This window comes from Eulemur rufifrons, chromosome 17 (assembly GCF_041146395.1).
Source record: "Eulemur rufifrons isolate Redbay chromosome 17, OSU_ERuf_1, whole genome shotgun sequence".
Classification (NCBI taxonomy): Eukaryota; Metazoa; Chordata; class Mammalia; order Primates; family Lemuridae; genus Eulemur; species Eulemur rufifrons.
This window is the reverse complement of record NC_090999.1, coordinates 59,801,935-59,818,773: the sequence shown is the minus strand read 5'-3', so window position 1 is coordinate 59,818,773 and position 16,839 is coordinate 59,801,935. Positions and strand designations below refer to the sequence as shown.

Below are 16,839 nucleotides of genomic sequence, written 5' to 3'. Positions count from 1 at the left end.
ATCTTTTATGGGGAAGAAATGCAGCTAAACCTGTACAAACCAGTTGACATAAGGAGATGAAGCAAATAAGTGAATAATGCAGCTTGCAAAAACTGTATTAAAGAAATGCCTTTTTGATGATATTATTTTCCCTTAACTTATCTAATCTAGATCAACTGCTTATGCTGGTCCAACTTACTGAATTTTTTTCTAATTTTCTATGTCACCCTGCCTGTGAAGACACAATCCAAATGTCAAAGAGCAGGCAAAAGTATTTATTGACACTTTACTTTCAGGCTCCTAATTGACATTCATTATTAAATAGTTGTACGATTCATAGTAGAAGCATTTAATTGAATTTTAGTGAAATTGTCTTTCTTATCCAGAGCCAGAAAAATTTTCTTACAGAAATCAAAAGGTGATTTCCTCTAATATCAAAATGAATCATTCAGTAACTTTGAACCAGGATAAAATAGTCTACCATTATGGATCCTTTTGAAATACAGGTGTTCCCTCTCCCCCTTTATTTTAATATCTTCTTGACCTAGAGATTATTTAATTAAAACTCTTGAAAAATTAATAAACTAATATAGACTGTAAATAATAAGCTACAAATAAATAGCTCCAAGTATAAACAAGTAATTGAAAATTATATACACTCAATGTAGTATCTTGATATAAATGCTAAGACTGCTTTGAGTCTATAAGATCATAAAAGCCAGAGAAAGAAAGGCTTATTAAGGAAACAAATAATTCTCCTTTATATTATTCTCTGCATTAGCTCATCTGTTAATAAGAGAAAGAAAGTAATTCTTTGCCAGTAGGTGGTGCTTTTGTATAAAACATCACTCAAAGATAAACTCATTTCTGACTAATTTTATATCTCTATACATCTTGAGTTTGTATTGCTTCTCCCAAAACGCCAGGCCCAAGTTACTCCACTTTTTCCTCTGAAATATATACCCATTCACTCACTGCTCATTAATGACATTGCTAATGCCAGCTAGTTCTCTGTATAGGAAAGCAGCGTAATTACATACATTAGTAAGTAGGCTTGCTTTCCTTTGTTTAATATGGGTGTGTCTGTATGGATAATTCTTTACTGTGACTCTTCCTCAATAAAAGAAACTACTGTACTCTCTTGACAATATAGTCAGGTAATGCTGACTCTAGCTGTGGATGTCAGTGTAATCAGAACGTAAGAACAATAAAAGCATCTTAAAATTGATGCCAGCAATATGACTGTGGTTTATCCTGATCAAAGTCATTGTGATTGCTAATCTACACTTAAGGGCTTAATGCTTTTCTCTCCAGAATTTCAAATATCTAAATTCTCCCACATTTTAGAAGGGCAAATTATGCTCTCTGAGAATATATGAGGACTAAGGATTACAAATACAGTAAAATCACGCTATATCCTTCTTGGCAACAACCACCTTTCCTTAGATAACACCAGATTCATCCACTAATGTCAATTATAACTAAGAGGAGTGGTATCCTAAATACCCCATCAAGGAGTAACAATAGTAAAGTTAAAGTAATGATGGAAAAGAAATGGTATTTTCATCTCATGTAACTGTGAAAGGATGAATAAAGTCAAATTATTTATCAGTTTTAGTAGAGTAGAAAGTTGAAGTGTTTCTAAACCAATATTTAAATTTTCTGCAGATAATTTTCAATCTCCCTCCTGGGTTCCCTGGTTTCCCCTCTGCCAAGCTTTCCACCAGATACAGTTATTAGGGAGCATTTGACGGGTTCTATTCACTTGAAATTTGAACTCCCTTCACTTTCTCTGAAGACTATGTAACTTCATTCGTATGTGCTTATTAATTGGAGGGAAAAGTTTATATCAATAATAAGCTTTTAAAAAATAATTTTCAAACACAGGCATTGGTAAATCCAAGAAGTCTAATTCCAAAGCTAAACACTGTACCTAAAGGCTTAGAAAATTAAATTTTGAAACTTATCTAGGGAGAAATTCCATGGACGCAGAAAACGCTTTTTCCATATTTTAAACCTTTCTGAAACAGTAACCTGTAGGTTTAGGAGCCTGTCAGAGACTAGAGATAGGATTCCCGAGGCCTGGACCAGTTAAATACTGTAATTACTACTGGGCAAGCCAACAAAGGCTTCCTAAATCGCTTTAAGAAGGCGACGCCCCTAAGTGCCTCCAAGCACATCCTCCTCACCCTGGGGCATGCTCTGGTGTCGATGCGAGTCTTTAAGCTGATGTTTGATGTAATTGTGAGTTCCTGGGGCCTCCAGGCCTCCTTCATCTGTAACTGGGTTTCCTTTCCTCCTACAGAGCTTGCACTAGCACTCATTTATCTCAGAGTTCAAATCTCTCCCTGCCTTCTACTCAAAGCCTCAACATCAAGTCAGAACCTGTTTCTCCTCCTAGAGACCGTACCACCACCCCTTCGAGATACCCACAACACACGCGCCACGAGGCGGGGAGATCTCCTGTTGACAGCTTGAGCAGCTGTAGCAGTTCGTACGACGGGAGCGACCGAGAGGATCACCGGAACGAATTCCACTCCCCCATTGGACTCACCAGACCTTCGCCGGACGAAAGGGAAAGTCCCTCAGTCAAGCGCATGCGACTCTCTGAAGGATGGGCAACATGATCAGATTATTACTTAATAGTTTTTTTTTTTTTTCTTGCAGTGTGTGTGTGTGCTATACCTTAATGGGGAAGGGGGGTCGATATGCATTATATGTGCCGTGTGTGGAAAAAAAAAAAAGTCAGGTACTCTGTTTTGTAAAAGTACTTTTAAATTGCCTCAGTGATACAGTATAAAGATAAACAGAAATGCTGAGATAAGCTTAGCACTTGAGTTGTACAACAGAACACTTGTACAAAATAGATTTTAAGGCTAACTTCTTTTCACTGTTGTGCTCCTTTGCAAAATGTATGTTACAATAGATAGTGTCATGTTGCAGGTTCAACGTTATTTACATGTAAATAGACAAAAGGAAACATTTGCCAAAAGCGGCAGATCTTTACTGAAAGAGAGAGCAGCTGTTATGCAACATATAGAAAAATGTATAGATGTTTGGACAGACCCGGTAATGGGTGGCCATTGGTAAATGTTAGGAACACGCCAGGTCACCTGACATCCCAAGACGCTCACAAACCTGCAGGCATATCATTGGCGTATGGCACTCATTAAAAAGGATCAAAGACCATTAAAAGAGGACCATACCTATTTAAAAAAAAAAAAATGTGGAGTTTGAGGGCTAACGTATTTAATTAAATAAATAAATCTGGGTCTGCATCTCTTATTAAATAAAAATATAAAAATATGTACATTACATTTTGCTTATTTTCATATAAAAGGTAAGACAGAGTTTGCAAAGCATTTGTGGCTTTTTGTAGTTTACTTAAGCCAAAATGTGTTTTTTTCCCCTTGATAGCTTCGCTAATATTTTAAACAGTCCTGTAAAAAACCAAAAAGGACTTTTTGTATAGAAAGCACTACCCTAAGCCATGAAGAACTCCATGCTTTGCTAACCAAGATAACTGTTTTCTCTTTGTAGAAGTTTTGTTTTTGAAATGTGTATTTCTAATTATATAAAATATTAAGAATCTTTTAAAAAATCTGTGAAATTAACATGCTTGTGTATAGCTTTCTAATATATATAATATTATGGTAATAGCAGAAGTTTTGTTATCTTAATAGCGGGAGGGGGGTATATTTGTGCAGTTGCACATTTGAGTAACTATTTTCTTTCTGTTTTCTTTTACTCTGCATACATTTTTGTAAGTTCAAGGTCAGCTGTCAAAAGGATAACCTGTGGGGTTAGAACATATCACATTGCAACACCCTAAATTGTTTTTAATATATTAGCAATCTATTGGGTCAACTGACATCCATTGTATATACTAATTAGTTTCTTTCATGCTATTTTTTTTGTTTGTTTTTTGCATTTTTATCAAATGCAGGGCCCCTTTCTGATCTCACCATTTCACCATGCATCTTGGAATTCAGTAAGTGCATATCCTAACTTGCCCATATTCTAAATCATCTGGTTGGTTTTCAGCCTAGAATTTGATATGCTTTTTTGAAATATGCCCAGAATAGAGAAGCTGTGGTGGGGCACATGTCCTGCAAATACGGCCCTAGAAACAAGTGATATGGCGTTAACTTGGTGAATAAGTTATAAATTCCCACAGAAGAAAAATGTGAAAGACTGGGTGCTAGACAAGAAGGAAGCAGGTAAAGGGATAGTTGCTTTGTCATCCGTTTTTAATTATTTTAACTGACCCTTAACAATCTTGTCAGCAATATAGGACTGTTGAACAATCCCGGTGTGTCAGGACCCCCAAATGTCACTTCTGCATAAAGCATGTATGTCATCTATTTTTTCTTCAATAAAGAGATTTAATAGCCATTTCGAGAAATCCCATTAAAGAACCTCTCTATGTCCCTTTTTGTAACTTTTCAAAAAAATATGACTCTTGCCTAATATTTGTCTATAAGGGATTAATTTCCAGACCCTTTAAAAAGTGAGTGCCATAAAAAAAAATCGATATATATTGTTTAAAAGATATTTCAGTCTAGGAATGATTTTCCTTCTCTTGGAATGTGAAGATCTGTCGATTCATCTCCAACCATATGCATTGACATTCACAGCAAAGAAGATATAGACAGTAATATCAACACTGCTATATCATGTGTAGGACACTTCTTATCCATTTTTTTCTTTTACTTGCATAGTTGCTATGTGTTTCTCATTGTAAAAGGCTGCCGCTGGGTGGCAGAAGCCAAGAGACCTTATTAACTAGGCTATATTTTTCTTAACTTGATCTGAAATCCACAATTAGACCACAATGCACCTTTGGTTGTATCCATATAGGATGCTAGCCTGCCTTGTACTAATGTTTTATATACTAAAAACAAAAACAAAAAAATCTATCAACCATTTCATATATATCCCACTACTCAAGGTATCCATGGAACATTAAAGAATAACATTTATGCAGAGGAAAAACAGAAAATCATCCCTGAAAATAAACACACACACTCTCACACACATACAAGGGGGGAGGGGAAATAAAATCATCTTCCTCACCATAGACTTGATCCCATCCTTACAACCCATCCTTATAACTTGATGTGTATAAAATATGCAAACATGTCACAGATGTTCTTTGTCATTTCGAAACACTTTAGTATATCAATATCAATAGATACTTACCAATGGGTGGGAAAGGGTCATTATATGAAAATATGAAGAAATAGCCATATTAATTTTTTACCTGCAATTTGCCTCAGCAACAAAGAAAAAATGAATTTCTAATGCTGAAGATAAAGTCAGCTGAAGTACCAGCAGAAGCCTTGGCTATTTATAGCAGTTCTGACAATAGTTTTACAAGAACATGCAAAGAACAGAATCACTGGAAAATGGATGCCAGTCATCTCTTGTTCCCACTACTGAATTCATATAAAGTGGTGGCAGGATAGCGAAGGGATAATCTGAGAATTTTTTAAAGATGATTTAATGAGAAGAAGCACAATTTTGATTGTGATGAGTCACTTTCTGTAAACAATCTGGGTCTATCTTACCCTTATACCTTATCTGTAACTTAACCATTTATTGTATTTGCAAAGCTAGTGTGGTTTTTATCATGGTAAATCCTTTGTATTCAGGAGTGTAGGGCAGAGCCCTGAGGGAGTATTATTTTACATACCCCGTCCTAGAGTAACATTTTAGGCAACATTCTTTATTGCAAGTAAAAGAACCGTAAGTGGCATTTTACACAGCTGCAAGTATTGTTGTATCTTATCCTATTTTAAAAGATTTTTGGTGTTAGTAAGCTCACATACTGATAACAGTGATGCTTATATGCAAGCTGCAAACCTGTATATTGTATGCATTGGTGCGTGGAGGCTGTTCATTTCAACCTTTTTAAACATTGTGTTTTTTAACAAAATGGCTTATTTTTTCCCAAAGGTGGAATTCAGCATTTTGTAATGATGAATATAAAAATACCTGTCATCCTCAGATCACTTAAAGGTTAACTAAAGTGAGAATTTTTTAAAATCCCAAGACACTTTTTAAAAGAATGTCTGCCCTCTTACACTTTTATGTATTTGTTTTCCTTACATACCCATCTTTTAACTTAGAAATAGCAATTTTTTGCCCCCTTTGTCCTTTTGTTTGTTTTTTCAGAGAGTAAATGATTTGTATTTCTTTCTTTAAAAAAAAAAAAATTTTTTTTAAAGAAGAAGCCACTTGAACCCTCAATAAAGGCTGTTGCCTAAGCATGGCATACTTCATCTGTTCTCGTTTGTGCCATCTGCTGTGATGTCGTCACTTATATGGCGTTAATTTCCTGCCACTACAGATCTTTTGAAGATTGCTGGAATACTGGTGTCTGTTAGAATGCTTCAGACTACAGATGTAATTAAAGGCTTTTCTTAATATGTTTTAACCAAAGATGTGGAGCAATCCAAGCCACATATCTTCTACATTAAAATTTGTCCATTTTGGTTACTTTCATAATCGGGTATTGCATTTTGCCTTCCCTGTTCATACCTCAAATTGATTCATACCTCAGTTTAATTCAGAGAGGTCAGCTAAGTGACGGATTCTGTTGTGGTTTGGATGCAGTACCAGTGTTCTCTTGGAGCAAAGTAGACCTGGGTCACTGTAGGCATAGGACTTGGATTGCTTCAGATGGTTTGCTGTATCATTTTTCTTCTTTTTCTTTTGCTGGGGACTTGTTTCCATTAAATGACAGTAATTAAAATAGCTTGTAAATGAGGGCATACAAGCATTTGCAACAAATATTCAAATAGAGGCTCACAGCGGCATAAGCTGGACTTTGTCGCCACTAGATGACAAGATGTTATAACTAAGTTAAACCACATCTGTGTATCTCAAGGGACTTAATTCAGCTGTCTGTAGTGAATAAAAGTGGGAAATTTTCAAAAGTTTCTCCTGCTGGAAATAAGGTATAATTTGTATTTTGCAGACAATTCAGTAAAGTTACTGGCTTTCTTAGTGATGCAGTGTCTGTGGTGCATTTTTTTAATTAACATTTTGCTGTTTAAATTTATTCCATTTTATTGTGTTTTTAAAAAGCAGCTTATCCCACAAGCACAAATGAGGTTTCTCAGTTTTCAACTCAAAATATATGAAAAGATGAATAGTGCGTTTGTGTGGGAGGGGTGTGAATTGGATAACAGTTCTTAGGGTAATACAGTATTCAGCTAGTGTAGGAGGTTTGAGGTTCTTATCAAGTGGTTCAACTTCTTTATCAAATTAGTTCCATAAAGATCTTTTCTAACCTGTTTGAATACACAGAATTTTCTAACAGTCATTGTAAAAGGCAGTAACCCTGAAATAAGTTTTTTTTTTTTTTACTAAAATGTGTAGAAAGTGTTTCCAGAAGTATTTCCTTTTTCTTGATCAAAATAATTTCTGAAGCTTGAAAACATATCTAAATATTTCAGTAAATTGGTGAATTCATACATTTTTAGAAACTATCAGATATATCCATTATTAAAATCCAATTACAGTCTCTAAAGGGAATGTCCTTAACAAGATGGATAGAAAGATGAATTTAAAAACTGAATAGGAAAACAAGAAGAAGGCATCAGTGAGCCAACTGGAGAACTTTGGACTTTTACAGTAGCAGTGATTCCTGCTCTGAAAAAAAGGAATGCAGCTCAGGGAAACGTTGCATATGGCTTCAAAATAGCAGCAGTTATGCTTTGTTCTCTTTATTCATTTTCAGCAAACATTTATTAAGCAATTACTATATGTAACTCGTGTGCTAGATTCCAGGATGCATGCAGATGTAGCCTTGCCCTTAGAAAACTTATGAACTAATAGGAGGAAAAAAATGTACTCAGAGAAGTCTACAAAGTGCTATGAGGGAACCACTATGACCGTCTTTGAAGCACAGCAGAGCAAAGGCCCACAGCAAAATCTACCCAGCAGAGGAGCCTTAATTTGTTTTCGGAGGGTGGGCTGGATTAAGAAAGGCCCAGAAGGATGAGGTCAAGGCTGTTGCTGTGGGCATGTGACCCCTGCAGTCACACATGGCCCCACCCTGTGTTTAGCTTAGTGCTTTGCTGTCATCCTCCTGAAATTCTTAATAATTTCATCTTTTAGTTTGTGTTTTGTAGGTGAAGTCCATAGGACTATAGAGCATGTGCATAAGCAGAGGAGATATACAAGAAAAAGTAAAAAGCTTTATATTTTAGTACCTCTAACAGAAGGTACCTTTATTCCGCTTTTTCAACAAGGACTCTCACATTTTCATTTTATACCGGGCCCTGCAATTATGACACCAACCAAGGATGAGGGCATTCCACAAGGAATAAATAGTAGATAACAAAGGCACAGAAATGGGAAAACCAGAGACAAAGTTGCAGGAATTGTGGACTGTTCTGTTTAGGTGAAATGCAGCAGCCATGTGTAGGACAACAGTGAGAGACAGGAGTAGAAGAGTTGGTTGGGTGTGATTATATAGTTGCAAACTAGGAAGGCTCAAGTTGAATCAATTAATTGAAAGATTTAGTAATGATAGAATTGTCAGAATTCAGTAAATGGTTAGGTTAATGGTAAGAATGATGATAGATAAGGAATTGTTAAAGTTTATGATTTTAGGCTTAGATGATTAGGATCCTAGTAATATCCAAATTGGAAATTGAGAGATCACTGCTTTGCGAGGAAGGTAATTAATTCAGTTCTTCACATGTTGAGTTTGACCTATATCTAGCTACGATATGAGAATGTTGTAACTAAAGACTTACACTCAGGATATCCATTAATGCTGGCCCAATTTTTGGATGGGATTCTTTTATTTCAATGATGTTTGGGAGTGTAGATTAATGGATTTGACAAAAAAGAACTATCCAGAACAGAGCATTTAAATTTTCATTTTATGATTTGAGGAAATCATTTTTCTGTTTTGTTTGTGTATTACCATGGCATTTTCCCCAAGTGTTATCCTTACAGATTGACTTCTAACCAAGATCCAGCGGTGAAAGAGGAAAGCCAAGTTCACTTCCCCACTGTGTAGCTCCCTTGAATTTCAACTCTCCTTATTTCCTCAGAGCATATATCTCCATCTCTAAAAATTAGGCTACTCTTTAACCTCTCCTCTCCCAAGCACAGCCTCCCTCGCAGGGGACTTTTGCCTAAGAGCTAAGAGTTGTGCAAACATGTGGGAAGACATTTATAGTTTCTGGCCCTGAAGTATTCCTGGTTTTAGTGGCAGCCTCCACTGCCAGATCATCAGCTCCATCATATCCCCAATCTTGATTGCTTAAGACTCAAGGAAGAACCTTCAGCCCTGATGTAGCCATCTCTAATGACCAACTTCTGGAAATGATGATCACCCTTTGAGTCTAGTAACTCGGTACAAAAGCCAGGCTGATAGGGAGGAAACACGAACTACCAGTGGGAAAATTGCACACTTAATAGAAAGTACGTAGGAGAGCACTTTGCTCAAACACTCCAAGGCCAGAAATGTAGGGTCCTTGTCAGATGCCTTGACCCACCACCCTTCTCTCCACCAAGGGAGAACTAATGCCGGAGAGGTTGCAAGGGGGAGGGGGGCAATTTGAGAAAACAGAAACCAAAGCTGGTGTGTGAGTGAGGGCAAGATGCTAACATATACAAGGGCTGTCTGCAAAGTATCCAACCATTGTTAATATAACAAGACTGGTTACATGGCTGGATGGCTGGATACTTTCCAGAGAGCCCTCATACTGAGTACCTTCTCTGCAATGGATTTGACTTATATTATTTTATGTAACCTGCTCAATGATCCTGTGACAAGGGTACAGTTTTCCTAGAGGTACCAGTTGAGAATTAGATCAACTTTATCCCTTACAAGCAAGGTAACATTTGTCAAGTTATTTATTCTCTCTAAGCATCAATTTTCTCTAATTCATTAGGGTTGATCACTAACTCACAGGGTTGCTCTGAGGTTCAGTTAAGACTTTTATGGGTGCCAATCACTACAAAGATCAGGATCCCTACTCTCCCACAAGTTACTCACAATAAACACAGCCCTACTCTGTAAAATAATGGTAAAAGAAGTCAACAAAGTTCTAATTTTTCCTATGGTGACTACAATGTGCTTTTTTATTTCTTTAGGAATATCACATACTTTCCCAAAAGACAATTTGGTATGCTCCAATTTTGCTGATGTTCAAGGAACATACACTTCTTAGGGAGAAAACTGTGCTAAGCAGGTATTCATCCAAAGCTACCCACTACTGGTGCTAAATATATCAAAATGCAGAGACTTTTCAGAAGTGATAGTTACAGAAAGAGAATTACCTTCTTTGAACATTTATTCCATAAGTATTCCATATGATATGCTCAGTTCTTTTGACAAATAAGGGCCCTGCTTGGAAATGCAAACCTGTTTGTAAAAGTTTATATGTATAGTACACATTATCAAAGTATAGGGAAGGTTCCCATCCGTAAAGAAATGCTTAAGTAAATGATGGTACATCCACCCTATGGAATACTACACAACAGTTAAAAAAAACATAAACCAAAGCCTCTAGGTATTGTTATGGAAAACTTCCAGAAAATATTTTTAGATCAAAAAGCAATAATGGAGCAGTATATAGAATATGCTACCTTTCAGGTAAGAAAACAAGACATTTTCTTATATTTGCATAAAGAAACACTGGAAGAACATACACAGAAACTAACAAACTAGCTACCAAAGTGTCAGCGGGTTGGGGAAAGGGGTGAATGGGAAAGAAAGACTTGGCAACATATACTTTTTAATATTGTTTTGATTTTTGAACTATATAAATATACTACTTATTTTTTTTTTAAGGTTTTAACTTAGAAAGGAAGCTCCTCCCCACAGCTCAAATACCCCACGTGAATAGATCTGTAGAAAGCTCTCCTCTGACTGGAGAGGCCTTTGGAAAATGTGTGCGGAGCAAAGCGCAGGACTGATGGGCTTGCCTCTAGGATTCTCCAGGTACCGAAGGCCTCACCTGTGACCTCTGGATGGCAGGCCTGCAATCTTAAAATAAGGAGTTTGCTTCTCTACTGACTGCACTAGTCAGTCAAAGAGCTTTATTAAAGCAAGCAGGTTCCCATAATAAAATCACAAATACAATTTTCTAATAATATTTGGGTTTTCTTTGCCATTTTCCTGGCCACTTCTCTGCATTTTTTTTTACCTGAATTTAGAATTCATCCCATAAGGTTTAACTTACTCAACCTAATTAAGAATCTCTTTATCCTATTGAGCTATCTAATATTAAGACTCAAAAATCTAGGGATCTTGGCTGGATTTCTGTTGAACCTACATCTGCCTTGCTCATTGTCATTATCACCTTCCACATGACCACCGCAACTATACACAAAAAACAAGTCATTCTTACCAACTTCTGTGTCCATAGCAATCAGCTGAAATGGCATGGCAATTGTGTTACTTTCTGGTATGTCCTAATTCATCAACTAAATTTCCAACTTAGATTTAGAAGGTTCAGAATAATCTTTTTCACTCTTCTTCACATTTCTGTTCTTCTCATTTACTATGCTGGTTTACATACTTTGCATACACAAAGTTTTACCTTTAAAACACGTGAAAGAAATTATTTGACCAAATAAAAAAACACATTGTCTACTTCAGATTTCTACTGGAGATAAAAGAATAATACTTTCTACCACCTCTCCCATGAAACCCCTAGCCTGTGATGGTATTTGTCCTTTGAGTTTAATGATTAAAAAAGAACTCAGAAAAATAATTTGCATCTTTCAAACAGTGTGTCCTCTCTAGAATCCACTTTAAATGTACTGACAACAATATGAGGACATACACAACAGCCTTTGAGAGCTCACTTACCTTGATAAAGCCCAGTTTTCTTCCTGCCTTTTTAATAATGCATTTTATAGAATCTGAGGACAGAAGAGAAATTTACTGTGAAATATAGAATCAAGAAATTGGAGACACGATGCATTGAACTTTTGTGTTTAGAAAATTATGCATGAGTAGTTATTAGATAAAACAAAACATAACTAATTTTGGTACTAATTGTGATAACAATTATTAAAAATCACTCATTAAAATTTATGTGAGAATTATGCTGAGTGAAAGAAACTGGGCACAAAAGAGAACAAACTATAATTCCATTTACATGCAATTCAAAAACATAGATAAAACTAATCTATGTTGCTGGAAATCAGAATAGTGGTTGCCCGTCAGGTGTGGGAATTGACCAGAAGAGGGCATGAAAGGACCTTCTGGTGTGATAAAAATGTCCTATATTTTGATTGGGATGGTATGTCAAAATTCACCTAAGTATACATTTAAGATCTGCGCATTTTACTCTGTGTAAATTTTATCTCAATTTAAAAAATACATACGTGAAGAGAAATCTCCAATTCAGAATATTACATAAGAAATAGTAGTAGGTGGCTCACACCTGTAATCCTAGCACTCTGGGAGGCCAAGGCAGGAGGATCGCTTGAGCTCAGGAGTTCAAGACCAGCCTGAGCAAGAGCGAGACCCATCTCTACAAAAAAAAAAAATCAGCCGGGCGTGGTGGTGCGTGTGCCTTCAGTCCCAGCTACTCGGGAGGCTGAGGCAGGAGGATTGCTTAAGCCCAGGAGTTTGAGGTTGCTGTGAGCTATGATGATGCCACTGCACTCTAGCCTGGGCAAAAGAGAAAAACTGTCTCAAAAATAAAATAAAGAAAAAGAAAAAAGAAATAATAGCAGGGACTGCCACTCCCAGGTGCTTGCTGTTAAAGTGTCACGGGGCCTGCTTCAATACCAATAACCATTATACTTCCATTGAGCCCTGATTCGGATTAAGATAAGCTGCTCAAAAAGTATTAGTTTCCTTAAACACTTTGAACATACTCACCTAACAGTATTTGCTGTACTATTATTATTTTACCACATACAGAAGAAGGTAAACTTCAATTCAATCCTGATCAACTTATCATATATGCTAAAGTAGTAGCAGTAAACTAATATGATTACATTGAGACTGAACATGTAACGTAACAGTATATATCAAATAAATTGACTCCTTCCAGAGTGAAGATATCATTTATTCCAGGATATTAGATGGCTTGACTATTTTGCTATCGAGGGTCTTACATTCTTACCAACTCTTGCTCCCCATAATGTTAAACCTCAGAAGATAAAAGAGGATAAGAAAGCTAGAATGCATATCTTTTGTCTCCAGACTGTCCAAAAAGAGACTTCATTTATATTCTCCCAGGAAACTATTTGAAGCTTCAGCATATATAGAACCAAAAGTGATTGTTAATGCAACTGGTAATATTAAACCACTTTCTATAAAATTGATCATTCAGCCACTCATCTTTGAGGGTTAAACAAAGGACAGTACAAATAAAAATAAAAGGCCCAGGTGCATTTTGAGGTGCACTTAGTGAAATTAAATGCAAGGCCTATCTGGTTAAGTACCTGAAGCTACCAGTGGAATTTCATGAGTGTATGAGATTCAGAGAAAAGTACATATGATCAATAGAAAAAGATGCCTTACATGGAGGTGAGGCAGGAAGTAAACATTCCAGTCTTCTCTTAATTATTAAGAAAAAAAATCCCAAACATTAAAACATAATATTTCTTCACAAGGTATTAGGAACTATTTGTTTTTATACATTTAATCAAATACATGTATATAACCCTAATTAACATTCAGCATTTACACACATACACACACATAACATACACACACGTAGTTCGTGAACATGAATTGGATTAGTACAATAGACAGTAAAAAAGAGGCCTTGATTTTTCTACATGGATATCTGTCCCAGAATATAAACTCTATGAGAGCGAAAGATTTCTCACCTTGGCTTTTGCTCATTGTCCCTTGTCTATCACCACCACAGGTCTGTTCACACCCAAGCAAGCAATCAGTGTGTGAGGACAAGCAGAAAGAGCACAAGAAAGCCTCATTCTGCAAAGTAGGCTTTCGGGCCTAAATTATAAGGTCACCAGATTACTGCTCTATTTTTCCTAAGTGACATCAAAGAGTGACTCTTGCATTACTCCCAGTGTTTCTTCATGCTGAAGAAGAGGATGCAAAGTGTACCTGTGTAGAAAAGGTGTGCAAGCAAGGGTGCCATAGCAACACCAAACTGCCAGCATTTATTTTATTATAAACTATCATCCAGATTAAAATAGCCTTTTGCAGTAGTAGTCCTGATTTTTACCATGTATAAGTTATGTCTCAAATCCTTAGCAACATATAGTATATTGTGTATTAAGAAATGTCTAAATCTTTATGGTGTCATTTACAAAGTTGTGGACGTTGGTAAAGCAGCAGCGTGATGTGGTCAAAAGATTATAGACTTTGACATCTGTGTTTGAATGCCCTTTTGGCCATCTACAAATTGTGCAAACAGTTGTTTAATTTCTTTGGGCCAGTTTCCTCATCTTTAAATGGAAATAACATCCGTATTTAGAGATGTTATAAGGATTTTTAAAACTATATATATACTCACACATGTGTATAGCTGTTACAGCATATATATGTATATATACACAATTTTTATATATAGTTATGTGTGTGTACATGTATATATACACACACATATATATATGTGTATATCAATCTGGCATTCAGTATTCACTTGACTATTTTAGTGTACTATATAGCACCACACATTCACAGCATCTTAGTGAAAAGTAAATATACCTCTAACTGAGCTGAAAGTTTTCAGAAAGTAACCGAGCATAGTAAATGGTTATTCTCCTTACCTGGAACCAACTACCGGGAGGAATGAACTACATATTAAAGCATTCTCAAATACAAGTTAATTATAGTTGTTAAAAAATGAGTTTAAAATATTTTCCAAAATATTGGAAAATGATAATATTATGAAGAAGTATTATTGTTAGGAGACAATTCTCCGTGGATCTCTCCCACTGATACGTATCTTGTTGGATTTACCAGGAATGCAAGACCAGACTACTCTTTAACCAGGTCATTTCTCAGGGTTGGGTGTGCAGCAAGCAACCTTAAAGGATAAGGTAATAGCTCCTTCTAAAACAAAGAACGGACTTGTTTAATGCTTGCTATAAAAGTGGTGCACTCCCCAAGCTCAGTGTTCCTCAGCTACAGTACAAACCAAACCCACTGTGCACATACCATCTGTCTGGGACATATTACAATACCCCAAAGGACAATGCAAATATGTTGATGCTCATGCTGTGCCATGAGTAATAAAATCTTTTGTCTCTGATTCAGGAGTCTCATGTCTTCTGCCAGCATCATGAAACAGTAACAGGCTTACTAATTAGTCTGTAAGTTTTTGCACAGGGAATGGGGTGGTGGCAGAAACATAGCTTTTTAGCAAAGGATAGAGACAATGGCCCCACAGTTTGCATTCCATGATATGAAAAAACTTCCTGGAATCCAGTAGATGTTCTTCCCTAAATGGTAGGTGAGGGGTAAGTAAACATTCCTCACTGTTGTACCATTAATGAGGCTAAGCAATGAGAGATGGGATTATAACAAGCTACAAAAATGGTATCTTCTTAAACAAATACAAGTAGACCTACCATTTGATCCAGCAATCCCATTATTGGGCATCTACCCAAAAGAACAAAAGACATTCTATAAAAAAGACATTTGCACCTGAATGTTTATAGCAGCACAATTCACAATTGCAAAGATGTGAAAACAACCCAAATGCCCATCAATACATGAGTGGATTAGTAAAATGTGGTATATGTATACCATGGAGTATTACTCAGCTATAAGAAATAATGGTGATATAGAATCTCTTATGTTCTCCTTGATAGAGTTGGAACCCATTCTACTAAGTGAAGTATCCCAAGAATGGAAAAATAAGCACCACATGTACTCACCAGCAAATTGGTTTCCCTGATCATCACCTAAGTGCACATTTGGGAATAACACCAACTGGGTGTCGGGCAGATGTGGTGGGGTGGGAGGGGCTGGGTGTATACCTACATAATGAGTGCGATACTCACTGTCTGGGGAATGGACACGCTTGAAGCTCTGACTCGGAGAGGGGAGATGGGCAATATACATAACATAAACTTTTGTACCTCCATAATATGCTGAAATAAAAAAATAAATAAATAAAACACACACACACAAAAATGGTATCTTAGTAGTTACTCACTCTCTTCCAAATGGTTGGAGGAAGGGATATTAACATGACAGAAGGACAAGAAAGTGCCAGGACTCCAGCTAAAAGACAATGTGGCTGAGGCTACTCAGTCAAGGAATCCCTAAAACTGAAATAAATGATGTCAGAAGTAGGGATTTTGCTAATCAATACAGACCTTTGGGTGAACTGCAAATATCAGACATTTGTTTGATTGAGCCTTGAGCAGGCAGCCTCTCAAAAGCAAAAGTGAACACAAAGCTTTGCCTAATTATTCAGGGCTGGCCATGCCTGTGCACCTGGCCTCTGCCATGGCCAGACTTGTCCAGCAACAAGAATGAGACACTGGATGTGGGGTCACAGAAAGATTACAGGACAAAATGCAGTGCATGCACAAGGACAGAAAGGGAGGGACCCCTTGACCCAGGTGCTCTCCAGATGCCAAAGGTGCACAGAGAAGGAAGCAGCTCTGACACTAAGATATCAATCCTAGAGTCAGGAGTCAAAGGGGATAAATAGGCTAACAATTACATTTCCTCCTACCATCCAACCCCACCATTGCCGGGCTCCCCTGCCACCCTGCATTCCCTAACTTCCCAGGCTGAGGAATGTGCTATATGCCCTATATGCCTGCACTTCCCTGTCCCATCAGTGATTGACAGGACCCGTACAAGAATCACTACATGCACCATCCTTTTAGGGTGGTCAAGAACAATAAAAACCCAGGGGAACAAAAGAAATC

The 16,839-nt window shown here is 36.8% G+C and overlaps 1 protein-coding gene across 26 annotated transcripts in view; it reads left to right on the top strand.

Moving 5' to 3' along the window:
* Positions 1-6,994, top strand: part of MEF2C (myocyte enhancer factor 2C) — a 165,931-nt gene extending 158,937 nt beyond the window's left edge. For 14 of the 26 annotated variants that reach the window (XM_069492533.1, XM_069492542.1, XM_069492539.1 and 11 more), the window contains one exon: positions 2,381-6,994. In XM_069492533.1, the coding sequence (XP_069348634.1) occupies positions 2,381-2,606 (226 nt within the window). In that variant the 3' untranslated portion in view covers positions 2,607-6,994. Of the gene's footprint in view, positions 1-2,284 lie in introns of all 26 variants that reach the window. The other 12 variants (XM_069492528.1, XM_069492519.1, XM_069492525.1 and 9 more) reach the window with 2 other exon arrangements.
* Positions 6,995-16,839: the final 9,845 nt, after the last annotated feature.